The following is a 25,967-nucleotide window of genomic DNA, read 5'->3' as shown; positions in this document are numbered from 1 at the left end:
CTCAAGTAGTGCTCTCTACAGCGACAGGATCTTTCAGCTTTTCTTTAAATAAATTATTTTAGTTATTTACATCACAAATGTTGTCCCCCCCCCCAGTTCCCCCTCCCAGAGTTCTTGACCCCATCCTCTCTGAGAGGGTGCACCCACCACCCCCATGCATCCCCCTTCTCTGGGGCATCAAATGTCTACAGGATTAGGCACATCCTCTCCTACTGAGACCAGACAAGGCAGTCCTCTGCTACATATGTACTGGGGGGGCCTCAGACCAGCCTGTGTATGCTCTTTGGTTGGTGGCTTAGTCCCTGGGACCTTCCAGGGGTTCAGGTTAGTTGAGACTGTTGGCCTTCCTGTGGGGTTGCTGTCCCCTAACTCTTCCATAGGGGTCCTGGACCTCAGCCCAATGGTTGGCTGTGAGTATCAGCATCCGTCTAAGTCAGCTGCTGGTAGAGCCTCTCAGAGGACAGGCCTGCTAGGCTCTGCAAGCACAACATGCCTTTTAGCATTCTCTACAACAGAGATAGTCCAAAGGGTCAAGGGAAGAAGAAGAGAGGCACAAGGATCCGTCCAATTGGTATCTGTAACTGTTGGCCAATCTCAGTTAAACAGGAATGGTTTATTGAATTCATACCCCAAGACTGATTGAGTAGGGCAACAGCTCAAAACTGTGCTCTGGACCTTTCTCAGGGCCAGCTTGTAAAGGCTAAAACAGCAAAGCTGGGGCTGGTGAGTTGGCTCAGGGGGTAAAAACACTGACTGCTCATCCAAAGGTACTGAGTTCAAATCCCAGCAACCACATGGTGGCTCATAAACACCCGTAATGAGATCTGACACCCTCTTCTGGTGCGTCTGAAGTCAGCTACAGTGTACTTATGTATAATAATAAATAAATCTTTAAAAAAAAGAATACTTGCGGCTTTAAAACAAACAAACAAACAAACAAACAAAAACAGCAAAGCCACAATGAGCTCATACACAGGTGCTGGAGATGCTGCCCAGTGGCTCAAGCTATTTTAGACCTAACAGTTAATATTGAGCTTTAATTTGATGGGTCCTATATGAAGCTTATGGCTATGGAATGTCTTAAGATTAACAAACCTCATAACATACAGAACATAACAAGATATGTGGTCAGCATCACTCTGGTCTGAGTCAAGTTATTTTTCTGTGTCAGTTACAACAGCAATATGAAATAGCTGGTGGGCATAGAATAAAATGACTACAGCTATTCTAGGGGGGCAGGCCTCAGCATTAACCTCAGGAAGAATGAATTTTCCATACAGATAACAATCTGCTATTCAGAGGAACCCTGGGCTGAAGAGATGATTCTTAAGGGGACATATTTGCATAATTGTGGGGAATCAGAACACTGAAAATCTCCTCTCAGTGGAGTTATAAGAAATAGGGTCTTTCTCATGTATAGGTATAAAAATCACTAAAGCAATAGTCTCCTACTCTGTAAAGAAATGGTGAGCTGCTGCCTCCTCATGTCTGGAGTGTGTGACAGGAAATAAGCATCTAAACAGGAGCCCAACTTTAAGAGAAACCATAGTGAATGCTAATGACGACAGAACGTAATCGCATGCCTGCCCTTGTTACATTCTGCCTATGAGTCTTCTTGCTGCTTGGATCTTCTATACATGCTCAGTTTTTCTGGTTTTGTTTTACTGCTATTTATTTCCATTTGAAAACTCTTCTAGGACGAAACTACCATTTAAAATCCTTTCACATCTTAAAGCCTTTTTCTTTAACTTTCTTTACCAGAAATGAATGGTGTATGCATGTATACATGTATGTATGTATAAATGTATGCATGCATGTGTTGGGGTGCTGGATGTGGGGAAGTAAAGGGGTGGGAGAGACCCACGTTCTACCAGAGCTTGGGGAGACTGCCTCAGGAATCCACAGAACCGTCTTGGGACGGGTGTCAGGGCCATGTTAGGCCACACACACCAGGGTGTGGGGAAGGCAGTCTTGGCTTTGACTCTCAGGCACCACAGACTGCTGAATACCATGGAAGAGTCAGTTCTGGGGTATCTGGGCCTCACTGAGGCCAAAGGTGACAGGTTCTCAGTCTTGGACATCCCAGATGCTGCTGGATGTCACAGAAGAGCTGAGAACAAAATGGGGACCCCGGGGTGGCTTTGTCAGCCCTGGGGCCGAAGGGAGAAGGGGCAGAGGGAGAAGGTGCTGGGTGGTTCCTGTAAGGGCGAGAGTCCTTGGTTTCCTCTGGCGGCTGGAAGGTGCTGGGGTGGCTGGAAGTGCTGGGAAGCCTTTCTGCAGGAGATTAGATGTGGTTTTTTAAGGGAAGGCCTATTCCAATGCTCTAGCACGGAGAGTCTCAATGAGTGGAGAGTCTCAATGAGCAGAAACAGACCATGATTTTAGAGCTTTTCTGTAGAAAAGCAGAATGAGAGAGAGAGAGAGAGAGAGAGAGAGAGAGAGAGAGAGAGAGAGAGAGAGAGAGAGAGAGGAAGAAGAAGGAGGAGGAGGAGGAAGAAGGATGAAGAAGAAGGAAGAAGAAGAAGAGGAGGAGGAGGAGGAAGAGGAGGAGGAGGAGGAAGAAGGATGAAGAAGAAGGAAGAAGAAGAAGAGGAGGAGGAGGAGGCAGCAGCAACAGAGGATGACTATGGAGGGTGGGGGAAAGGGAGGGGGAGAAGGAGGGTAAGAGGTGAGAGTAAAAGAGGTAAGAGCTTAAGAGAGAGAGGAGGGGCCAAGCAGCCCCTTTTATAGTGGACTGGGCTACCTTGCTGTTGCCAGGTAACTGTGGGGAGGAGCACACCTGGCTGTTGCCAGGTAACTGTGGGGGTGGAGTCCAGACAGCCTAAGTGACTGTGACTGATGGCCACAGAATTGTGGAGCTGGGGCCTTGTGTCAGGAGCCTATGTCTGGGAGCATGGCAAATGGGTCTTTCGTCCCTTGCAGATTAATCTGCTGGGTCTCTGGGGTTTAAACAGGCTGCTTTTCATGGTCCCATATGCATGCATGTATGTATCTATCTATCTATTTACAGATTTATTTATTTACATATTTATTTTTATATTTTTATTCACTTCATATCCTGATCCAGGATAAATTTTGGGTTGAAAGTTTTGTGGGTGGGTTGGTGTCACTATTGCCCCACTGGGGTTCCTGCCTGGCTACAGGAGATGGCCTCTTCAGGTTCCACATCCCCAATGCTTTAAGGCATAGCTAAGGTCACCCCCAATGATTCTTGGGTGCCTCCCCCATCCCAGGTCTCTGGCATATCCTTGAGATCCCCACACCTCCCCACCAGTTGCAGATTTCCATTCATTCTCATGGCTTTCTGGCCAACTCTCCTATCACCCCCACACCTGATCCTGAATCTCCTCGTATTCCATCAACATGATCCACCATGTAAACAAACTGAGAGAGAAATCACATGATCATCTCACTAGATGCTAAAAAACCTCTTTGATAAAATCCAACATCCCTTTATGTTAAAAGTCTTAGATCAAGAATATAAGGCATATACCTAAACATAATCAAAGCAATGTACAGAAAGCCAATAGCCAACATCAAACTCAATGGAGAGAAATTTAAAGTGATTCCACTAAAATCAGGGACAAGACAAGACTGCCCGCTTCTTTCCTTATCTATTCAATATAGTACTCGAAGTTCTAGACAGAATAGTAAGGCAACTAAAGGAGATCCAGGGGATACAAAGTAGAAAGGAAGAAGTCAAAGAATCGCTGTTTTCAGATGATCTGAGAGTATACCTAAGCAACTCCCAGAATTCTACCAGAGAACTCCTAAAGCTGATAAACACCTTCAGCAAAGTGGATGAATACAAAATTAACTCAAAGAAGTGAGTAGCCCTCCTTTATACACATGATAAATAGGCTGAGAAAGAAATTAAGGAAACAATACCTTTTACAAAACCAGAAATATATTTTATAACAAGAGCTGTGTGGGTGTCCCAAAGACATAGCTAGAGCTGTCAGACTTCTCTGTCTGGATATCCTGACATTTTTCCTGTGCCCTTCACTATTATATATTATCTATTCTCATTCTCATTCTCCCTCTCCCTTCCTCCCTTCCTCCCTCCTCCTCCCTGTGTGTGTGTGTGTGTGTGTCTGGATTTTGTTCTGTTTTTCAAACAGGGTTTCTTTGTGTGGCCTTGGCTATCCTTGGACTCACTCTGTAGACCAGGCTGGCCTTGAATTCAGAGATCCACCTGCCTCTGCCTCCCAAGTGCTGGTATTAAAGGTGTGCACCCCACTGCCAGCTTATCATTACCCCTTTACTTTGCACATTGGGGCTGGTGGACAAATTCAATCTGTGAGTGTTGTTTAAAATTTCAGTTACACTCTGAAGTAAAAAGGAATTTGGGCTAACTTGATGCTTGTGGTTTATGCGACCACTCACTTTATATTTATAAACAATGTAAGAACATAATCTCGTGAGGTCGCTATGAAAGCGATTCTATGGTTGGAGGTCACCACACATGAGGTATCATGTGTATTAAGGGATCACAGCATTAGGAAGCCTGAGAGCCACTGCTATCTATCCTTCCTTCAAATTCATGGCGTCTTTTTTCACTAATTGTTACTGCATGCTTATATGTTTTTGTATATACATATATATTCTTCAGTATAACTTGCTGGGTCCCTATACTGTTCCCTGTATGTATGTTTTCAAGGCTGATCTTTTGGTACTGGATCACCACCTTAGATGTTACAAGTTCATTTAACAAGTTTACTAGTTGACATACACTAGTGTCTAACCTTGTGGGTGTGGCTTTAATGGGGTCTGACATATGCATTCACTGGAAAACCAGGGTTAGGTTTGAATAAGTTCTTTTCTGCTTAGCGTGGAGTGAGCTTTGATTCATAGGAGTTCTTGCACAATGGGAGTTTAGATCTTTATAGCACCCACTTCCACAGTGTTTCTTGAGGGTGAACCTGGGGCTTTGCTTTTATTGGGTGAGTTTAAATCTCACTACCTCCCAACTTGTGCCTGGTGGATCTAGACTGGCCACTGAGTTGCCTAGTGCTAATTCACCTCTGCTAGCTGCCTGGCTCAGGACATAGAAAGTGTGGAAAATGTTTCCTTCTGTTGCTAAGAAAGGAGGATGGATTCTGAGGGGCTAATGCAGTAGGTGACTGCTCCTGAGGAAGGTTTTATAAAACACCTTCTGGGTTCACCTCCCTCAGTGGTCCCTGTCTTATTTTGGTGTACATCATTGCAAATGCTCTGGGATCCGTTTCTTGATTTGGCCGCAGGTATTCCTTTCACAAAACACCTTAAAGTGCGTTGCACAGGTACTTGGATCAGTTAAGCACAGAAATGGAAACTTTATTCAGGTATAGAAATCAGGGAGCTTTTAATGATTGGGGAGTTTTAGTTCTTCTAGGCTGTAGTAAAATCTAGTAAAATACCCTTTTCCTAGATTTCTGCATTTAGATGTTGCAGGACGGCTTCTGATATATTATGTTCTAGCTACAGATGTATCTTAACTTAATTTACATGATGGAGCATCACTCATCTGTTAAAAAATGACATCATGAAATCCTTCAGACAAATGGATGAAGTAGAAAAAAATCATACCAGGTGAAGTATCCCAGACACAGAAAGACAAAGCTGGTGTGTATTTGTTTATGGGTGGCTATTAGTTGTTAAGTCACAACAACCAGAGGGGAGGTAGAAGAGGGGCCTCATTAGTAAAGGGAAATAGAATAGACAGATATGGATGGATGGGCAGTATGGAGTGGGAGGACCAAGAGGGAGTAGGCCGGGGGGATGAGCTTCTGGAAGAGAGTATGGCGAGAGACAGCTAAAGTGAAAGAGGGTTCAAGGAGTAGTGTGCAAGTAGTAGAAACTTCCTAAAACATAAACATAGTTGGAAATGATCTCAATGAAATCACCAAATAATGGGAGAGTCAGATTCCCAACTGGGCATCTCTTGTCACCAAATGAAGCTTCCAGTACCGGGGTTGGGTTACATTTTATCGAGTTGTTGGCCAAAGGGACCCCACAGGAATCCCAAAACGACCCAGGTTGTTGTCAAAACTATAGGCTGTTCTCCACAAGCTGACAGCAAAGTTCCATTGCTGAAGACAATATCCATACAAACCATCAGACACTGAAATGCTCCATCAAGGAAGACTCCACCTACACAAACCATTAAACATGGAGAGGTTGTGCTGGTGCCTACATAGAGCCTTCACCCCTATTACCAGTGTCTTTGGTATAGGATTGTACTCTGCACCAAGGCAGCCACAAACCCTTTACCTATAGCTGGGTAATGTCTGCAAGATTGGCTGGGCAGTGGTGGCATAAGCCTTTAATCCCAGCTCTTGGGAGGCAGAGGCAGGTGGATTTCTGGATTCGAGGCCAGCCTGATCTACAGAGTGAGTTCCAGAACAGCCAGGGCTACACAGAGAAACCCTGTCTTGGAAAAAAAAAATTCTAGTGCAGTGGGGGACAAAGCTTGCTGGGAGTAACCAATCACTAATTGATTTGACTTAAGGCCCAGCAATGTAAAAGCCCCGTGAGTTTACATTTTGTATAAAAATGAGGAGGTAGTTCGCTAGGCTAAGAGGCTTGCTTTTTGGTGAGGTACAGGTTCTTAGATCAATGTCCTCTTCCATACTTTTGTCTTCCTGTCAGTGTTGAAGTTGCCTTCTCTGCCACATGAGCTTCTGTGATCACTCTGTGTTGAGGCCTCATCTACAGAAGCCCAAGTGAGATGTTCCCATGGCCTCTTTAGCTACACTGGGGTTGTCTGCAGAGTGTTAGGTTAATCCTCCGCTGCCAGCACACTGCCCCATCATGTCTAGTTGTTCCTGCCTCTAATAATAGTTCTGGCATGCACCACTTGTTTCTTAGCTGTGGTTTGCAGCCTCCTTATCTGCCTGATATGTCGTTTCCTAAACCTTCTGGCTTTCCTGTTAGTTTTCTGCTTTTGGCATAGTGGTGATAGAGGCCTAACGGGAGAGTGGCTTTCTCAAGGACAAGTTTCATTTGTATTGTGGAGAAAAGAGGTTGGAGGTTGAAGAGAGACCTCATGTGACCCAAGCCTTACTTGGTCCCTTTCTTCCCCTGGTGTGAGGAGATGCACTCTGGCTATGAAGGATGACAAACATGGCCCTCTTCCCATCCCCCACATGCATTTCTCCAAACACACACACAGGGGCTGAGTCACCAAGACCTTCTGTCAGATCTGGGCGAAAGTGTGAACAGGACTTAGGGCATAGGAGTACTCATTTGGGAAAGTCAAACAAGTCGGATGTTTCCCCTTTCTGTGTGAGCACCTTTCTTGCATTGTGGCGTGTGACTAAGCTTACTGTACTGACCCATTGTGCGGAAACCGGGAGCTGTTCTTCACACGTTGATTATTAGTAAAACAATATTCCTGATGGTTTTGAAGACAACTTGTTTATTGGCACATGCATAGTACAAAGCATGAAATAGATACGAGTGTTACTTGGAAGAATGCTTAGGAGGAAGGTCGGAAAGACTGGGTGTCTTCTAAGAAGCCAGTTAATAGAAGAGAAGTTTGGTTTTGGTAACTCATACGCCAACACCCACAAAGCCACTTCTCTGTTCCTTTGATTTCTAAAAAAACGTGATGTGCTACAGACTTCCATTTTACATGGAAACTTATATTTTATTTTTATTATACCTTTTTGGACTTCATACATATCATTAGATATATTGCTAGCTAAGTTACTTATCATCATAAGCCTGCTTTTTATTCATGTATCTTTTTAAAAAAAATATTAGGTAATTTCCTCATTTACATTTCCAATGCTATCCCAAAAGTCCCCCATACCCTCCCCCCCACCTCCCTACCCACCCACTCCCACTTTTTGGCCCTGGCATTCCCCTATACTGGGGCATATAAAGTTTGGAAGTCCAATGGGCCTCTCTTTCCAGTGATGGCCAACTAGGCCATCTTTTGATACATATGCAGCTAGAGACAAGAGCTCTGGGGTACTGGTTAGTTCATAATGTTGTTCCACCTATAGGTTTGCAGATCCCTTTAGCTCCTTGGGTACTTTCTCTAGCTCCTCCATTGGGGGCCCTGTGATCCATCCACTAGCTGACTGTGAGCATCCACTCCTGTGTTTGCTAGGCCCCGGCATAGCCTCACAAGAGACAGTTATATCAGGGTCCTTTCAGCACAATCTTGCTAGTGTATGCAATGGTGTCAGCGTTTGGAGACTGATTATGGGATGGATCCCTGGATATGGCAGTCTCTAGATGGTCCATCCTTTTGTCTCAGCTCCAAACTTTGTCTCTGTAACTCCTTCCATGGGTGTTTTGTTCCCAATTCAAAGAAGGGGCAAAGTGTCCACACTTTGGTCTTCATTCTTCTTGAGTTTCATGTGTTTTGCAAATTATAACTTATATCTTGGATATTCTAAGTTTCTGGCCAGAAGATGTCCCAACTAGTAAGAAAGAAACATGCTCCACTATGTTCATAACAGCCTTATTTATAATAGCCAGAAGCTGGAAAGAAACCAGATGCCTCTCAACAGAGGAATGGATACAAAAAATGTGGTGCATTTACACAATGGAATACTACTCAGCTATTAAAAAGAATGAATTTATGAAATTCCTAGGCAAATGGATGGACCTGGAGGGAATTATCCTGAGTGAGGTAACCCAATCGCAAAAGAACTCAAATGATATGTACTCACTGATAAGTGCATATTATTCATGTATCTTAATTATCATGTAACAAGACTGATAATACTTGAAAGGGGATGGGAATTTACAAAGTATCTGTGCTTTCATGAATCGCATTTTCCCTTTTGGTTTTGGAAGCCTCTAGGTCATTCTGGACTTTGAGTGACATGTGTAACTTCTTATTTAAGACTTCTCTAAATGGCTGGCATAAGAAGAAATAAATAATGGGGTCCAGACACACATTGGCAGCCGAGAGTAGCAGAGTGAATTCTTTCGCATAGAGCAGGGTCTCCTTCGCCCGGCAGCTGTAGTGACCTTCCGTCTGACTCTTTGTGTAGGGGATTCTGGCAATGTGGTAAGGCACAAAGCAGACGACAAAAACGAGCACGATGCTGAAGATATTGCGGCTGGACTTCCTTTTGACGGAGGTGGAATTCTTCCTGGACTTGAGGTGAGACTTGAAGATCTTCCTCGTGATGGCCGTGTAGAAGATGATTAGCAGAAGAAACACGACCCAGAAGATGCTCACGAAGATATAGTTAGACGCCTTGTGCCACTTCCGCCCCAGCTCGTTTTTGAGCTCCATGCACTGTATCTTTGTGACCTCCTTGACACCCTGGTTTGTCAGGATGATGTTTGGGACAGCAAGGAGAAGCATGAGCACCCACACGAGCACAGACAGCAGCTTGCTATAGTTCACCGACTGCACAATAGACGTCAGAAGGGGCTTCACAATTTTATAGTACCTGTCAAAGCTGATGAGCCCAAAGAACACGATGCTGACGTACATGTTAACGTAGAAGATGACGGCAGAGACCCTGCACACAAACACATTCACCTGCCAGGGGCCGAGGCCTGAGTCACCAAGGACTTTGAAAGGGAACGTCAGGCCCATGAGAAAGTCAGCCACCACTATGTTCTTGAGATAGATGATAAAACTCTTGGAGCTGGGCACATAAAAGAATATCCATCCTGATATCCCATTGAGGAGGAGCCCCGTGATGAAGACCATACCGTACAACACGGGAATGATCTGCTTTGTGACCAGGGTGTTCCAGGAGCAGGGCTGGTTTGCAGGGTCTGTGGTGGTGGAGTTGTTCATCTTCTCACCTCTGGAGGCAAAGATCTGGATAGAAAGGCAGGCTAGTTACTTAAAGCACAGTTTATGGCCTCCAAGTCCTTTGTGACTGGTATCTAATACAGTGGAAGAACATAAATACGGCAAAACCCATCAAGATTGTGAACCATTTATTCTCTCTCTTCTGGGGTTTTTATCTCTATTTCTCCATCAGGAATCTCAAAGGCAAGCTTCGTCAACAGAATCCAGGATTCGGAAGAGAGAATTCCAGCCACTGAAGGACAAGATAGAAGAAAGAGATACATCAGCCAAGGGAAATGTTATTTTTTTCCGGTCTTTCCTCTATTGCCATTTTGTAGAATGTGTAGCTTCATTCTTGACTTATACCTAGGAAATGTGGTCACACCATCTACTCTTCACTACAAGTCTGTGACATTTATTCCTAGGGACTGCCTCAGGGCAACAGAGCTGCCCCCTGTTTTAACAGTTCATTTTGGGAGGCTGCCATGTGGGTTTTGTGCATTAATTGTTGCTAGGTTAAGTTTAGCAAAAAAAGAGAGAAGTTGAATTCTATTTTACTTGACCTAACATCTTGCTTGCTTCTCAAGCTGTCACCTGCATATCACTTAGTGATCCTGCTATATTGAGAACATAGGTTCCATGGCCCCAGAGTCCTACACGATGAGTGGTGCAGGGAACTCTGAGTAGCATGCTTTCTTATTTGTTAAAGTATACATAATATTCCATAAATTGTGAAGAGTGTGGAAACATACATATTTTCTATAGAAGGACAAAATCAGGACAATATTACCTTCTAGGTCATGTAGGTTCTTTCTTAGTTGTTAGTTCTTTCTTAGTATTAATAGTTCCATTATCATTACCTGACTTTATTGACTCTTACACTGCAGATACAAAAGCCTGCTTGGAAACAAGGCACAGTGCTCACTAGAGCATTCCAGAAAGTTCTTGAGGTTGTGTTAATGAAGAGAATAGGTTTTTTGGAAGGTTTTGCATGATCTATGGTAGCATGTAGCAATGCTGATTTAGAACAGCAAGCTTGTGATTCAGCACATTATTCACTTGGGAAGGTCTAATAAAATTCTGAATCAAATATAACACAGGTTAAATATCCCTTTTCTAAACCATCTAGAACCAGAAATATTTGAGTTTTGATATCTCTCTGTGTGGGCCCCTGTGTATGCATGTGAGCCATAGATCAGATTTGGGAGCTACCATGTTCCTCAGGAGATAGATACTTTTAAGGTTTTTTTTTTAAAGACAGTATCTACTGGTAACCTGGAAGTTGCTCAGAAGAATATGGTGAATGTCCACTGAGCCCCAGAGATCCACTCTCCGTTATTCCCTAGCGCTGGGATCGTTGCTGTACACCGTTACGTTCTTATCTGGATTCTGGGATTGAACATAGTTTTTTCTTTTTTTTCTGGCACAGCAAGCACTTTACTCGCTGAACACTCTTCCTAGCAATACAATTAGTTCACATCACATTCATATCATATCCTCATAGCCCAAAGGTGACGGGCTGCCTTCACATCGTCCCATATCCATATCCTCGTGTGACAAGCCTTTTCTTCCTGTTCTTTGTTCAGTCCTGACACAGGAACAAACCCCCTCCCGCCTTTCTATAGTCCAGACATGAAAGATACTTTGATAAATATTTGTCTTTCAACTGATTAATTTTAAAAGGTTTAATACTATTCTTATTGGTCGGTATAAGTGTGTGTGTGTGTGTGTGTGTGTGTGTGTGTGTGTGTGTGTGTGTATGCTTGTGGAGGCCAGGAAAGGATGTGTGGTTCTTGGCACTGAAGGTACATGTGTTTGGGAGCTGCCTAACTTGGATGCTTAGAGCTGAACTCTGGTCCTCTGTGAAAACAGCAAGTGCTTGTAACTGTGGAGCCCTGGCTCACGTCCTCTGACTCTTACTTTAGTAGAAAATAATAAAGATGCTCGCAATAGTATAGGTGGGAACGGTTCTATATTTTCCAAACGACATTTTCCTTCTTCCCTTTGGATTCCCTTTAAACAATGTAACCCCCACCTTTGGTATCATTATTCTATGTGGTTTCCAGGGAATTTTGTGTTTTCAGATACTTCATAATATTGCTTTAAAATATTGTGTTGATTATATTATGTACTTCCCAAGTCTGCCCTCAGTTTTCTAGCCTTTCTGGTTCTTTCGGAATGCATACATTGACCTCTATCCTTACTTAAGTTGCCCAACATTGTGATTCCTAAACAGTGGTCTTAGCTGCGAAGGTACAGTCAGTCAGTGGAGTGTGGCATGTGATTTCAGGGAAGAGACTCTGCTTTGTCACACGCCCCCATTTCCCAGAAAGTCTTCTACTTGGCAATGTGGGGCTCTCCCAGTAGCTGTTCTGGCTGCATTCTATACTCCCCATGGCCTTTTTGTGTCTCCTCCAGCTCAGCCAGCGGGAAGCTTCGCTCAGGAGAAGGGATCCCTTTATTTATTTTTTCCTTAAATGCTGAGGGTATTCCAGGTTTGCCAGCACACGTCTCAGAAGCCACTGAGGATCTAAATTCTAAGTTTCTTGTCTTTGCCTCCATCGGCTTATTTTCTGACCTCTGCGTCGTTTGATGTTATTTGTTATTGAAAGGCTATGTGTCCGTGTTCAGTTATGGCTCTCAGCTCTTGTATACGTTCAGACCTTACTTTGTAAAGATCCCAACATCATTCATTTTTTTGCTGGGCACTGTCGAGACCATTAGTCTCAGAGAACTCCAAGGGAGCTTCTAAGCTGGGATGGCTGAATAGAGTGGCACCCTAGGGTATTAGGGACCCAACTGGAGGAGGAAGATCCTGTGCAGCCTCAGGAAAGAGGATGATGGAGCAGCCTTTCTGAGCATGTGACAATGAAGCCTGGCATGTGAAATGGCTTAGCATGATGAGGAAAGGGATGGAGAGCATTGTGACAGAGAGTGGCATAGGAACAGGCATGAAGACACTCACAAAAAAAATGTTAGGATAGTAGGGACACTGGTTACCTAAACATTTGGGTAAAGCTTCGCCCCAGGAGTCACTATTAACCACTGCCTTACAGGTGAGGAAGCCAGTGTTTGCGGTGGTTGAGTTACCAAGGTAGATGGTGTAGGTTACACGTGTCCAAATAGTGTTAAACTGAAACCTGTTAAGCTCCAGGTCAGAGCCTTACTTCAGAGACAGTGTAGAGGGCCCCTGAGTGTGTGTGTGTGTGTGTGTCCATGTTTCCATGTGTGCTCAAGCTCAATGGGTCCTTTGGCTTTCCTGGAGTCCTTTTAGGAGATGGCCTTCCTTTTGGTGGAAAGCGTTGGCTGTTGTGTGCTTGTGTTTTAAAACCCTTCAGTTTCTCTTGTCACCCTCCAGGTGTTACTGTATAGAAAGCATCCATTTTCTTTGCCGTCTTTATAAATTTCTATAACCGATGTCCTTTTTAACTTTGATTTTGATTCAACTCCTGTCTTACATGCCAATGTCTAAGACTCTGCTCCAGGAGAGACTCAACCTGCGGCATAAATTAGGAGTGTCCTAGCAAGCAGAAGCCCAGCGGCTGCTGCTTCTGATCTTTTTCTTGTTTTCTGTGTTGGTAGATGTGGGTCCCAGGTAGCCTAACTTGACTTTTCTAGTTCTTGGCCACTGTATCCCTCCAGGCAGTGATCCACAGACATGGATACAACTTGTAACTTGACAAACGCCTGCTTCTCTTGTCTCGGGCAACTGTGTTAGTTAGCTCTCACTTGAGAAATTCTCGTCTGCTCTGAGGCTGAGTTGCAGACCCTTAGAACTCGTCCACTAAGCTTACACTTGGGTCTGCTTTGACTACGTTACAGTCCAGACTTCAGAATTCAGGAAGAGAAACTGTATGCAGTCATTCAACCTTTACTGATGTGCGAGACTAGGGATAGGATGTTCATTAACACAGACAATAAACTGATAGTGTCCAAACCTAGAGCTGTAATTCAAGCCACTTCCCCAAAACAGTGGAACTTGCAGGAACTTGAAAGTGCCACATCCGGCCTATCTGAGAACTTTCTGCATTCAGCGTCTTGTGATTGTGCCTGCAGATCACGAAAGATTCTAGTGGAGGAGAGCAGGGTGTGGTGGTGCAGGCACTTGTACCCTCCAGAGCATGGTCCTGCTGTCCTCCAAACAGGGAACACCAGAGCAGCGGTTCTCAACCTGTGGGTTGCAACCCCTTTGGGTTTGTGTATCAGAGATCCTGCATATCAAATATTTATCCTTTGATTGATAATAGTAGTGATATTACACTTATGAAGTAGAAATGAAATGAGAATTTTGTGGTTGGGGGTCACAAGAACATGAGGGATTTATTATTAAAGGGTTGTAGCAGCGCTGCCCTGGAGGCTATAAAATGGCAACATGTGGCTAGGCTCTTCACCCCAAATCCTATCTTTCTAGTCTTGCTAATGCTGCAGTAAAATTTAACTACAATTGGACCAGTCCAGTGTTACTTAGCTATGGACTCAACATTGTATGGGAGTGCAGCTCTTGGGTTGTGGTGTCTGTTTTATGCCATTACATGTTCAGCAGCAGCTCTGGCTTTGGTCCACTAGGTGGCAGTGGTATGCTGTGGTTGTGACCAGACATGGCTGTAGTTGCTAGAATAGCTGCTTGATGGTAGATGGATATGATGTCCCTCTGATGCATGAAGATAATTTAGCTGTCTTTTTGGTGCCAAACTTTGTGAGTGTGTGTATGTATGTATGTATGTATGTATATGTATATATGCACATGTATGTTTGTATGTATGTAGAATACAACAGTATCAGTAAAGATGAGCACATAATTTTACTGCTCCGTTGGAACAATGGACAGGCTATCCAACATAATGATTGAAAGAAAGCATACAGTGACTTTTAGTTAGAAGTGTAGCTCAAACTCCTAATAGTTTTGATATTGCTATTAGTGCCAAGTGCCTCTGTCTATCAGCTTCTGAATCTCTAACTTGAGATCACAGTAGCTACCTCATAGGTTCCTGTTTCTCTTTCTCTAAGCACCAGACACCTGGCGCTGGGTGCCTGTGAGTCAGTGGGACATCATTGGAGCTGGGCGTGAGTAAGCTAAGGACAGAAGAAGCAGAGCATCTGAAATGCTCTGCCTCTCAGCCTCTCTCAGCTTCCCTTTGCTTCTGCATATTTACTTAGGCTCACATTCTTATGCGCTGAGGCACAGGAACAGCAGGAAGCACAGGAGACCATATGTACAGTGGTCTGAGCTTACCTGGGTGGTAGCCCAGCATCCTCCCCTCCCACTGTGTGGGGGTGTGTGCGGGGAGGTGGTGGCTCGCCCATTCTTGTTACTGGAAGTTGTCCTGCCTTCAGAGTTTTCACATCTGCTTATTCTCTCTGGAACTTGTGGGCTAAGCATCCTGGGTCTCTGCTTTGTTTTGTTTTCCCTCTTCCAGAAGTGTTGTTTTGGAATCAGAGCCCTATTCTCTAGAGCTATTCAAGGAAATGAATCTCTGACCCCCTTTGGCACTGAGGAGCTAGTGTTTGCTTTCTCATGGAGTTGCGCTGAGACCTTCCTTTGTGGACCTCAGGCCGTTGGTGGATATCTTTTGCACAGAAAGCAGATTTCTCTTTCTGACAAAGCAATAGCTTTACGTTAGCTATATAGCAGGCACTGACTGCATGCTTGTTTAAGATTCAGGATTAGATCATCAAAGGGAAGGACTGTAAATGCCCAGGAATGACAGTGGGGATGGAAACACTGCTCAGAGACTGATCCCTGGGTGTTTAACCCTGGAGTGTGTGTGCTCTCTCCCTGCGCTGAGTATCGACTCCTGTTGTGGGGTTGGGTGGGGATCGGTGATGTCTGATGTTTTTTAATGGATTGTGTTATGACTCTAGCTTGCGAATTCAGCAGTACTTAGAGGAATGCTTGACTGAGTATGTCATGTGATTAGAGAGCAACCACACCCCTCTCAGAATTTGTAGAACTGAAGTGTGGAGGTGTGCAAAGGTGGCGCTCAGGGTGCACTCAGATAATCTAAGACTGACCTTTTCCTAGTCCCTGACCTACAGACTGGGATTCACTGCTGAACTCCGGACCTTTTCCCAGCATCTCGTTTAGCGTTATTATCATATAATCCATCTTTCCAGTAGATTTTTGTAGGATCACTTAAGTATCGAAGGAAACAGTCTTTAGCTTGCTATGCTCCATGGCAGCTATCAGCTGTTGTTTCACTGCTGCCTGATAACGTGTGTGTGAAAATAGAGATAATAACAAGCCCTCCTTTCTGTTGGTAGCTATGGCGGAAATGTGTTTCATGCTTATGATTTTCTTGGACCCTTTTTTTCTGCATGTGTATATGTATACATGTATAGACCTGCATATGTGTGTGTGTGTGTGTGTGTGTGTGTGTGTGTGTGTATGTATGAATGTATGTATTGGGTATGTTTGTAATAAGGGCTGCCTTTACTTATTGCCTTCTAATTTTTCCTATAATGCTTTTCTTTCGTGTTTTCAGGATCCCACTTTGCCTACGTGCTAATTTCCTTCAAGAAATGAATCTTTCAAACTTCATAACTCTGAGTAGAAAACCTATAGATTCAAAAATCATGTGTGTGTGTGTGTGTGTGTGTGTGTGGTGTGCTGACTCTTGTGTCATTGTGTTCCCGAGGCGGTCAGAGGACAACTTGTTGAAGTCGCTGTCCATTTGTTGCCTCCTGGAGACAGAATTCAGATTTCAGGCTTGGTACCAAGTAACGTTAGCCAGCAGGTTCCCAGTCTGAAAACATAGAATTCTCACTTAAAAAAAATTAAACATTTATGTGTATGGGTGTTTTACCTGCACACATCTGAATATCACATGTGTGTCTGGTGCCTGTGGAGGCCAGGAGAGGATGTCAGGATCCTAGCAAATGGAATTGGAAAGCTGTCATGTGGGTGAGGGCAGTGGAGCCTAGGCCCTTTCTGGAAGAAGAGCCAGTATCCTTACCTAACAAGCCACCTCTCAGCTCCAAATAGAGATTTCTTATAGCCACTATTTATCATAGATAATTTCACAAATTCTGATCAGGACTTAGTGCCTAGTTTAACTATTTATCCCAAGGTATTATAGGAGAAAAACCGATAAATATGGTGTGTACCTGCGGTCGTTATGCAGGTAAGGGAGTCTTCCTCCAGCAGCAGTGTTAAGAGCACTGTCTTTTCTATCTGCATTGCTAAAAGTTATTTCAAGTTTCTTATGTGTCACTAACTTCAGTCCACATGTTGGATGAAGTCACTCTGTGTTCCTTTGTCTGTCTGTCTGTCTGTCTGTCTGTCTGTCTGTCTGTCGATGAGATTTTACGTGATTCTCATACACTCTTTCCCTGGCTAGTTGATTCAGTTCTGAAGGATCATCTTAATCGGGCAACCAGCTTCGTGACAAGATTGACCTCTGCGTTTTCTTCAGGTGACAGTACCTGAGGTATGTTTCTCCAGAGAGAGGACAGAGCTCACTGGCAGTGTCACACTTTGCAGTGATCCAAGGCTACCCACCTTTAGGCAGACTACAGTCAACAGCATCTCCCAAAGCTTCCTGTGGAATTCACTGGTCCCCTCAGTTCTGAGACTGCTTTCTGCTCTGATCTGTGCACTAAGAGCAGAGTTGGTCCAGGAGGTACAAGACCTCAGCCTCTGGGGTCACCAGAGGTTGCAGAATGCACGGCAGATACACCTTGGCTCCCAGCTCTTCTTTTATACTCCTCACTACTTGAAATGCCGTGACTGCATTGTTTGCAATATTTTTAACCCTATCATTTATAAAGCAAAAATTCCTTGCAAAGATAATTCAATCGATACCAATTATCCGGCAGCACACTTGGTGTTGAGAATACGGCAATAGAAGGTACTGTCTTGGAGCTCCGAGTTGTGGTGATCCTGGTCTGCAGTGGCATTTGCTGCCCCCCTGCATCTGCTTCAGTTTACTCTGTAAGTCTGGGTTATTCTGTCTGTGTCTTGGGAGGTCAGGGGGGCACTGATCTCACACAATTGTCCACTGCAATGGAGCTAATCTGGCCTTGGATGCTTCTAGTTACTCTATGTCTTAGCCCGTTTCTCATACTCTCTCCATTCTCTAGCCGTAGCCGCTCTTCTTTGAGAAACACTTTATCTTATGCACACTCAGTGCTGTTTGCTTTCAAAATGGCTTTTCTGTTCAGTGGAATATTCAGTTAACTTATATAAACTAGAGCATGACAGAGAGAGCCCAGGAGCACCCAGCACCTGAGCCCTGCCAGCCCCCTGCAGCCCATCCCTGCTCCCCACCGCTCTTCCACCATCCACTCAGAGGGGAGCCTTGTCCCGAGTCATGTGTTTTTCATCGTCTCCCTTTTTAAAGTAAGTGGTTCCAACTCGTATGTACATGGTTACGTTTGTGAAAAACTGCTGAGGATTTTTAAAGGTAAGGTTTTAAGGTTGAGGACTATATTTCTCAAGTTAATCACCTTGGAAAGTGAATTGGAACCGTTTGACCAGAGTTAGCATTTACCCATCCTGTGGTGGATGGAGTATTTTATCTTCCAGGGGACACTATAACATGTTTGCTGATGTGTATCAGGAAGTATTAGCCAGTTCGTTATTGAAGTACTGTTAATGATAGCAAAAGCACAGAACTAGTTTGGATAATTGACAAGGGAGTGCATGGGAAAATGTTTTTGTTTTCTGTAGAACTTAGAGATTACATGAATTGCAGCTGTGAACCTTTAAGTCCTTGGGAAGTTTTGGAAGATGGATGCAATCCTTATCTTGTTGGAAAAAAAAAAATCTGGAAAGCGTGAATAGATGATTCAAACTGCATACTGTTGTGTCCTAGAGCAGATTATGGAATAAGATCGTTGATGTTTAAAGCCTTGATTAGTTCTTGTGCTCAGCTAAAATAATCCTCTTCCCTAGTTTGCTCTGTATGGTAACCCTGCAAATGACTCCTAGCCGTAGGACGTGTGCAGAATGATCGAGAACATCTCGGTTTTCCGCAGGAGGCAGACAGATAAGAGAAACTTAGTGTGTTAAGCACATCTCCATAGCTGGCATCAAGAGCCCCCGTTGTGAGTCACGTAGCTATGGTCTTCTCCCCTAGAGGGTCCCTGCTGCATCTAACCTGTATATGCTCACTTGGTGGCTAGTGCATAGGGAAGCCTAGTAGGGGGAACACTGGGAGAGCATAGCCTGTCACTCATGTGACTCTTCAGCCTGAGCAATGCCCACTGTTCTCCCGATGGTCGGAGAAGCCCCTCCCCTGCCCTGTGTGAGTATGATCAGGCTGCACTGGCCCAAGTGAGGCAGTTTTGTGTATGGCTCTGAAGTACCACTGACACAGTCGACCTGTGGCTTGGTGCTGTATGGGTTGGGGGAGGGTTGAAAAAAAGCAAGGGGGTAGATACTCATGACTTGGGTAAACCAGTAGGGTTGTGTTGTTGTGTTGTGTTGTTTTGTTTTTGTGGAGTTTATAAGCTACTTAGATGTTTTTGGTCCTGTGAAATTCAGAATGCAAAAGGCTTCGGTCCTATAAACAAAAATTCAAAATGAAATGCAGAAGTTTAATCTTCTGGCTCCCTTCTCAAGGCTCTGTTATTTTGTGCCAGGCTGCATGGAGCAGGTGCATGGTTTCAGTCTGTCTCACAGTCCTGAAGGTTCTGGGTCCCTGCGAATTGACAGGGGCCACGGGTGGGGCATCTTAAGAATGACCACCTGACTTTGTCAGACACTACAAAGGAGTAACAGAAGTAACTGTCAGGCTGGACACCCATACTGTCAGTCTAACAAGAGGAAATCTATAAAGAGCAAAAATTCACTGGGGCAAAGGTAATTGGAACCCTGATGTCTGCCTGGGATTGTCTCTGGTCTTACTGTAGCTGCAGAATGCTGATCTCAGGCCAAACTACACGTTCTCAGAAGCTGTTTCTCTGTGAAGGCTGCAGCAGGCACATTCCTACTTGTACCCTCCAGCACCTCTCTTTTAGTGTCTCGTAATTATCTGAAGATAACAGGCTGAAGAGATAGCTCAGTGGTTTATAGCTCTTGCCGACACCCAGACTCTAGTCCCAGCATCCACATGGTAGCTCACAACCATCAATAAATTCCAGTTCCAGGGTATCCAACTCTTTCTTCTGATGTCAGAGGGCACCAGTACACAAAAGGTGCACACACATGCATGCAAGCAAAAACATTTGTACGTATAACATAAGATAAATACATCCGTAAAGTTAAATAATATTTCTAACCTCTCTCCACTTGCGTGCGTGAGTACAGGGTTTACTGCTGCCCTCTGCTTTAGGAGGGCTCAGAATTGTGTGTTGACAAGCAGCAGAAGCTCAGAGGTCACTGACTTTGGGATGAATTTGTTTACATAGCTCTAGGCAAGTTAAGCACTTAACTGTCAAATGACGAATGTGGTCAGAACCTGCAGAGTTCTCAAATGTGTTCTTCTGTAAATTGCCAAGTTGTAAGTAAGACAAAGTATGTAGACATCTTTGGCCACAAGGCTCATGATTTATTATATGTCAGAGGTCAAGCATGGGTGACTTTTTAAAAATTTACTTTATTATTAATTATATTCTCCTTCAGTCATAGCAACGCAAACAGCCAGTGCTGTGATTGAGAGTGTGCACATGCTGTAAGCTTTGATGATTTCTGTATTATCATTCTGACACATCCGTATGTGTAAATAGCTAAAATCTTATTTAATGTGTACAGTTTGAATCTCTCTTGCCCCAAATGCTTGGGACCAGAAGTGTTTCAGATTTCAGTGTGTTTGAGGGTTGTTATTGTTGTTGTTGTTTTGAATGTTTACATAAATGTTATTGGTGAGGTGTGACTATGCTGGAAATCTAAATGCTCGCTAAGTTACAAATTTGATAGGAATTTCTTCTGATTGTTGATGTAGAGACTCTCATATATATTCCTGCACATTATTCCTGGTGTAACTATGGCTATAATTTATTCATCTGGGTTGTGTGCTCTTAACCACAGTTCCTTTATTCAGTTTCTTCCAGAGAACAGAATTATAGAAATTAGGATTTAATGTCACGAGCCACAACTTCCCCATACTGAGACAGGGTGCCAGTGACAATGTGAACCCTGCTTTTAACATGCTAAGATGAACATTTAGGCCTAGAATGTTTTATGTGAATGCATATTCTCCAAAAATTTAGCCTATTAAATATGAGTGAAAGATCTATTTAAACATTAAGACAGAAGGAATTCAGTGTAGCAGAACATAAGTTGTATGTGGGACTTTAGCACCACATTGCTGTCCTTTAAGAAACCACTCTTGGTTGTCAGTTCAGTCTCTGTGAGCTCGCGTGAGCCCAGGTTAGATGATGCTGTGGACTTTCTTGTGTCCTTGACCCAGCTGGTTCCTACAGTCCTTCCCTCCCATCTTCTGCAGAATTCCCCAAGCTCCACCTCATGTTTGGCTGTGGGTCTCTGTATCTATTTCCATCACTTGCTGGCTGAAGCCTCTCTCATGACAATGTACTGGACACCAGTCTATGAGTATAGCAAAATGTCACTGGGGATCAGTTTTTATCATATGTTTTATCTCTGGGTCCTGGCTCTCAGGCAGTGTCAGGGGTAGGCATGGGTCTCAAGCTGGACCAGTCATTGGTTGGCAACTCGCACAAATTCTGTGCCACCTTTACCCCTGCCCATTTTGCAGGCAGAACAAATTATAGGTCGAGGGGATTGTGCCTGGGTTGGTGTCCCAGTGCCTCCATTGGAAATCTTGTCTGGCTACAGAGATGACTGGTTCAGGCTCTGTATCACTAAGAGTCTTAGCTAGGGTCACCCTCATAGATTCTCATGAGTTTCCATGGTACTGGGTTTCTAACTTGTCCTAGAGATGTCCCAATTCCAGTTGTCTCTCCTAGTACTCTCTCCCTCCATGTTCCCCCTCCTAACCCTTCCTCTTCCCTTCCCAACTCCCTTGCAGATACAACCGGGCTGGATTGTCTAGCCTTTGTAGGAGAGGTGTCTAATCTTCCCACAGTGTGATGATGATATGCCATGGCATGCTCCTTTCATCTGATTATTTGTATGAGATTAGATCTTTTCGATTCTTTTGCCAAGACAGCATTCAGTAGCAGCATATAGTGGTCCAGGGCTCTGAGAACTGCCTGCTTTTGTGGACCAGGTATTAAACAGATGGTTGAAACTACAGCACAGTGCGACCTACCTATGTAAGTTCTTTGTGAACTCATGCTTTTTAGGTTAATATTTTAAGCTCTTTTAAATTGCCTTAAAATGAACATTTTAGAGCTTCTTACGTCTTTAGTTTACAGCACAGTAGTGTGGATGGGCATGTGAACAGCTCGTTAAGAGTCTTCCATGATCTTGAAGAGTGAAAAGTGATCCTAAAGAAGAAAAGTTTGAGCACTCTGGCTAAAGTGTATTTAACTGTGCTTTCTAATAAAAGAATTTAAAATTCTGTTTAGTTTGTTGGTTTTAATACTTTAGCTTCCAATCTGTGTATATTGAGCAAATACCAAAAAGACTGATGGAGTAATTCAGCAACATGGAAAGTGCCTCAGTGCACACACACACACACACACACACACACACGTTTGGTGAGCATGTGACTCAACACACTTAACTCTTGTGTCTATCTTTGTGAATACAGGCGGGTAAGGAATAGCTGGATTCTGTAGAGTGCAGGCCACGCAGGGCAGGCTGCATTTGGTGGATCTGATAGATAGTTATTGGCTACCTGTTCTTTGATACAATATTCAGTTTTCTGTAGGAATGGTTTGTAAGTTGCTACATAAGGTGTCCTTTCTCCTGAGTTTCACATATGACTCTAACTTTCTCAGTTTTGGATTACAGGTTGAGTAATTTTGTGTCGATTTTGCTCTGGCAGTACTGCCTCTCACTGAGTTACTAGTGCAGAGGATGGGAAAAGAAGTAAATTTTTGTTGAACAGCTGCTATGGGCAAGATACATAAGCAAGATATCTATTTGCTTAAATAGGTGCTAGGACAGAGATGAAGCGGGTTAAAAAGTTAAAAACCCAAACAAATAATGTTATTCAGGATCTCAGCATATCAAGGTTTAGCTATCTATCTGCAAGCTTGCTTCCCTGCCCCCCCCCCCCTTTTGGGACTCCAATAATATTAACTATTTTCTATAACTCGATTACTGCCCTTATTATGTAAACAACCAGCTAAGGGCTAGCCAGTTCTGCACAGTCTTGCATTTCTCACCTATTCATGCATAAATTACATTTTTATTAGTCATAATCATTGTATGCTAGAGACAAGGAAATAGATTGGGAGCCAGATGGTTTCTCTGAGTAAAGTCTTGCCCTTTAATTAGACAAATCACCTTGTCCCTGAAACTTGCTAAACTCAGTTTCAGATTGCTAAGACAGAGGACATACAGAGATTTTCTCAGTGTCCCCTGCCTATTCGGAACACCCAGTGACCTGACGATCTGACAGCATGTGTTCCAAGTCTTAAAGGTGGAGGACAGTAACCTATGAGCTCAGTGCATGGACCTGTTAACTAGAAATCCTCCCTGTCATATAAAACCATGACATGATGTCACAGTGTCGCTTTGCTCTTGTGCACATGATATGAGCTAACGGCCGAGAAAGGTCTCCTTCTCATTAGGAAGAGTGATCATAGGTATTTTATACCCCAGCCCATAATTATTTCTTGTGATTAGCTAATATTTTAAAGTTGTCAGGATATAGTAAATACTGAATTTACTTCTTTTAAACTCCCTTCAGCATAAGGGCATGCTGTGGTTGAGTCTCGAAACCTCTCCCTACAGTTGCAAGTTTACAATTTTTCCATCAAATGAGGTTTTTTTTTTTAACCTATCAATCTTTAGGTGGTTGAATAAATAAACTAGAGCTTACCATAGGTATATTTTAGATTACAAAAATGTTAGTCAGGCTTCATTTAAGTTACTTTACAATTTACAGAAAAGTAGACTGTAGATGGAACGTTCTAAGTATCTTCTTCATCCTCGCCACTCGTGAATTGAAACGAAAACCACTCTTTACGTTTTTTTTTTGCCTTAGAGGAAGAAATCAGAACTTAAGGATCAAGGAAATGAAAATATAAACCCTAAGACACAAGCACTACAAGGCCACTCTGATTCCCTTTCTCTCTTTTGAAATCAGAGTGTGACTTACCATTGTGTCCCCATCCGTAGCCCAGGCATCAGTGTGTCTGGAGGCCAGCAGGGACTCCCTTACATGAACTCCTTCACGTCTGGCTTCAGCTCTGCTGGGGAGGCAGCCTTCATGCTCTGTATTTGTTTTCTTTCCTAAGCATTTTAGTTATTGGGCTGCCTTTGCTCTGAGGGTTGCGTCATAACCCAGCTGCACTTGTCCCCTTCACAGGATCAGATAACTCCTTTTAACCCCATCTCTGCTACTGCACACTGCTATCCTGCATCAGCCTGAGAGCTTGCTTAAAAGAGGAACTCCCAATTCCTACTCCGTGAGCCCACAGAAGAAAATCATGGTTCATTACCTTGCTGAACCTAGGGAAAGTCCAGTCTCACCTATAAAAAACCTGTGTTCCATTCATCACGTAGGAACGCTTTCGGAGACTAAAAGTGCAGAAAGCCATCTTACTTTGGGATTACCGGTAGTCTTTGCCTCTACCCTGAACTGGATGGAATTTTCCTACTTACCAATTCTTCTGGCCTCCACAGTCCCTGTAGGTAAGATTGGTTCAGCGACTTAGTGTAACATCGGACTGGTACTGAGGGAAATGTACTTTGCTTTTTAGCTTGGGCTGTTCATGTTGACAAGCGGGAAGTGCTGCATTAGGGCTCAAACCAAAACATTTAAAGTACCCTCTGAAATGTTGATGGCTCGCCAAATTCCTGAGCATCCAGCAGTACAGATTTCCACCAGCTTCTGGAGGCTGGCTCTGGTTTGTGCTTATATAAGTTGGAGCTGATGTAGATTTGCTAAGGGTTACAGATTGTCAAGGCCTGAGCAAGGGTAAACAGTATGAAAGGGTGTGTGAAGAGGGAGAGGAACCCAGCCGGCAGGAGGATGGATTGTTCCCATGTCTAGCCATGACCTTTGGTGTGAAGCTGTAGTAATAATAGCTACAGTGTTCTCTGTTTGGACTCATTTTAAAGTTTGGATTCACATGGTTTTAACTAGCTAAGGTCCCCTCCCCCTTGCTTTTTTTTTTCTGGAAAACTGAACATTTATCTGAGAGTAAAGCACACCTGTGTGCTTCTGCTGTCTCGGGAAGCATACGTGTAGGTGTCCACAGGAGCCTTGCCCTGTACTGGCAATGCAGCAACAGATGAGCAGAGAGTGGTTCAAAAGGTGCCAGCCCCCTCTTTGGGACACACATGCCCTGTCCTTGTGGTGGGTGGGATGCTAATTGTGCCCAGTCTGCACCATCCTTTAGTGGTGCATAGGGACTTCTGACGTTTCTCCAGTTTATCAGCACAACTCCGGTCTGATTTTGGACAGCCCTATTTCCATCTTGGATTGCTAATTGACCTGTTTCTGAGTATTTAACAAATTGTTCCCATGGATTTTTTTTGCTCTCCAGTTGTACTCTGGATTAATACAATACCACACCATCTCTCTGTACCATTATGCCCAGGTTCCTCCATGTGCTTAGGCCAACTTTGAATGCTTCCACCCAGCACTGGACCTGGAACATTTTCTTTGGTCTTTCTTAGATTTCTCTTTTTTTGTCTCACCATTTTCCCCTCCCGCCCAACTCTGTCTTACCGAAGCAAAAGTAAACGTTCCTCAAACTCTCTCGCATCTCCTAAGCAACCATCAAACTGTTCTTCTAGCGTCCTTTGCAGATGCATTAGAAAATAGTGCCTGTGTGCTGTCTTCACTTCCCTTCTACCTTGTAATCTATTTTCCCGTGTGACTTCATGGAAACTGCACAAGTCCAGCCCCACTACCCATTGCTCAGCCTACTAGTTATTTTTAAAAAATACATAAAGGCAGCATTTATTTTTTAATTGTGAAAGTGCACCCAAATGTTCTGTCTTGACCTGTTTTCTTTTCTGAAATAACCCTGTTGTGAGTATCAGGCTCACCTGGACTTCCTTTGGGAGCTCAGCAGCCTCAGAGCTTGTAGTCCTTGTGTCTTTGTACTCGTGGATGGAGTTAGGCGTGTGCCCCACACCTGGCCTTTGGGTTTTAAATAGTGTCTCTCAGAGCTGAGTCCGAATACCTCATATTATCCCAGCCTCTCCAGTGCTGGGATTAGAGGT

General features: G+C 43.8%; 2 protein-coding genes across 15 annotated transcripts in view; one reads left to right on the top strand and one right to left on the bottom strand.

Annotated features, from left to right (window-relative positions):
• The window catches only part of Med12l (mediator complex subunit 12L), a 311,786-nt gene that overhangs the window by 100,614 nt on the left and 185,205 nt on the right, over window positions 1-25,967 (top strand). The gene's annotated exons all lie outside the window — the stretch shown is intronic.
• P2ry14 (purinergic receptor P2Y14) lies at window positions 7,840-24,610 on the bottom strand. Of its 4 annotated transcripts, none has more exons than XM_029474966.2 (2): window positions 24,396-24,610; window positions 7,840-10,007 (listed from the first exon to the last, which is right to left on the bottom strand). In XM_029474966.2, the coding sequence occupies exon 2, from the start codon at window positions 9,755-9,757 to the stop codon at window positions 8,741-8,743; it is 1,017 nt and encodes a 338-aa protein (XP_029330826.1). In that variant the 5' UTR covers window positions 9,758-10,007; window positions 24,396-24,610; the 3' UTR covers window positions 7,840-8,740. The 4 variants fall into 4 exon arrangements, with proteins under 4 accessions (XP_029330826.1, XP_021013110.1, XP_029330824.1 ...); XM_021157451.3 differs by having other exon boundaries at window positions 7,840-9,781; XM_029474964.2 differs by lacking the exon at window positions 24,396-24,610 and adding an exon at window positions 23,890-24,257.

The sequence above is a fragment of the Mus caroli genome, unplaced genomic scaffold (genome assembly GCF_978045245.1).
Source record: "Mus caroli unplaced genomic scaffold, Mus_caroli_1 scaffold_3, whole genome shotgun sequence".
NCBI lineage: Eukaryota > Metazoa > Chordata > Mammalia > Rodentia > Muridae > Mus > Mus caroli.
The sequence above is the reverse complement of the archived record's forward strand: the minus strand, read 5'-3'. Positions and strand labels throughout refer to the sequence as shown.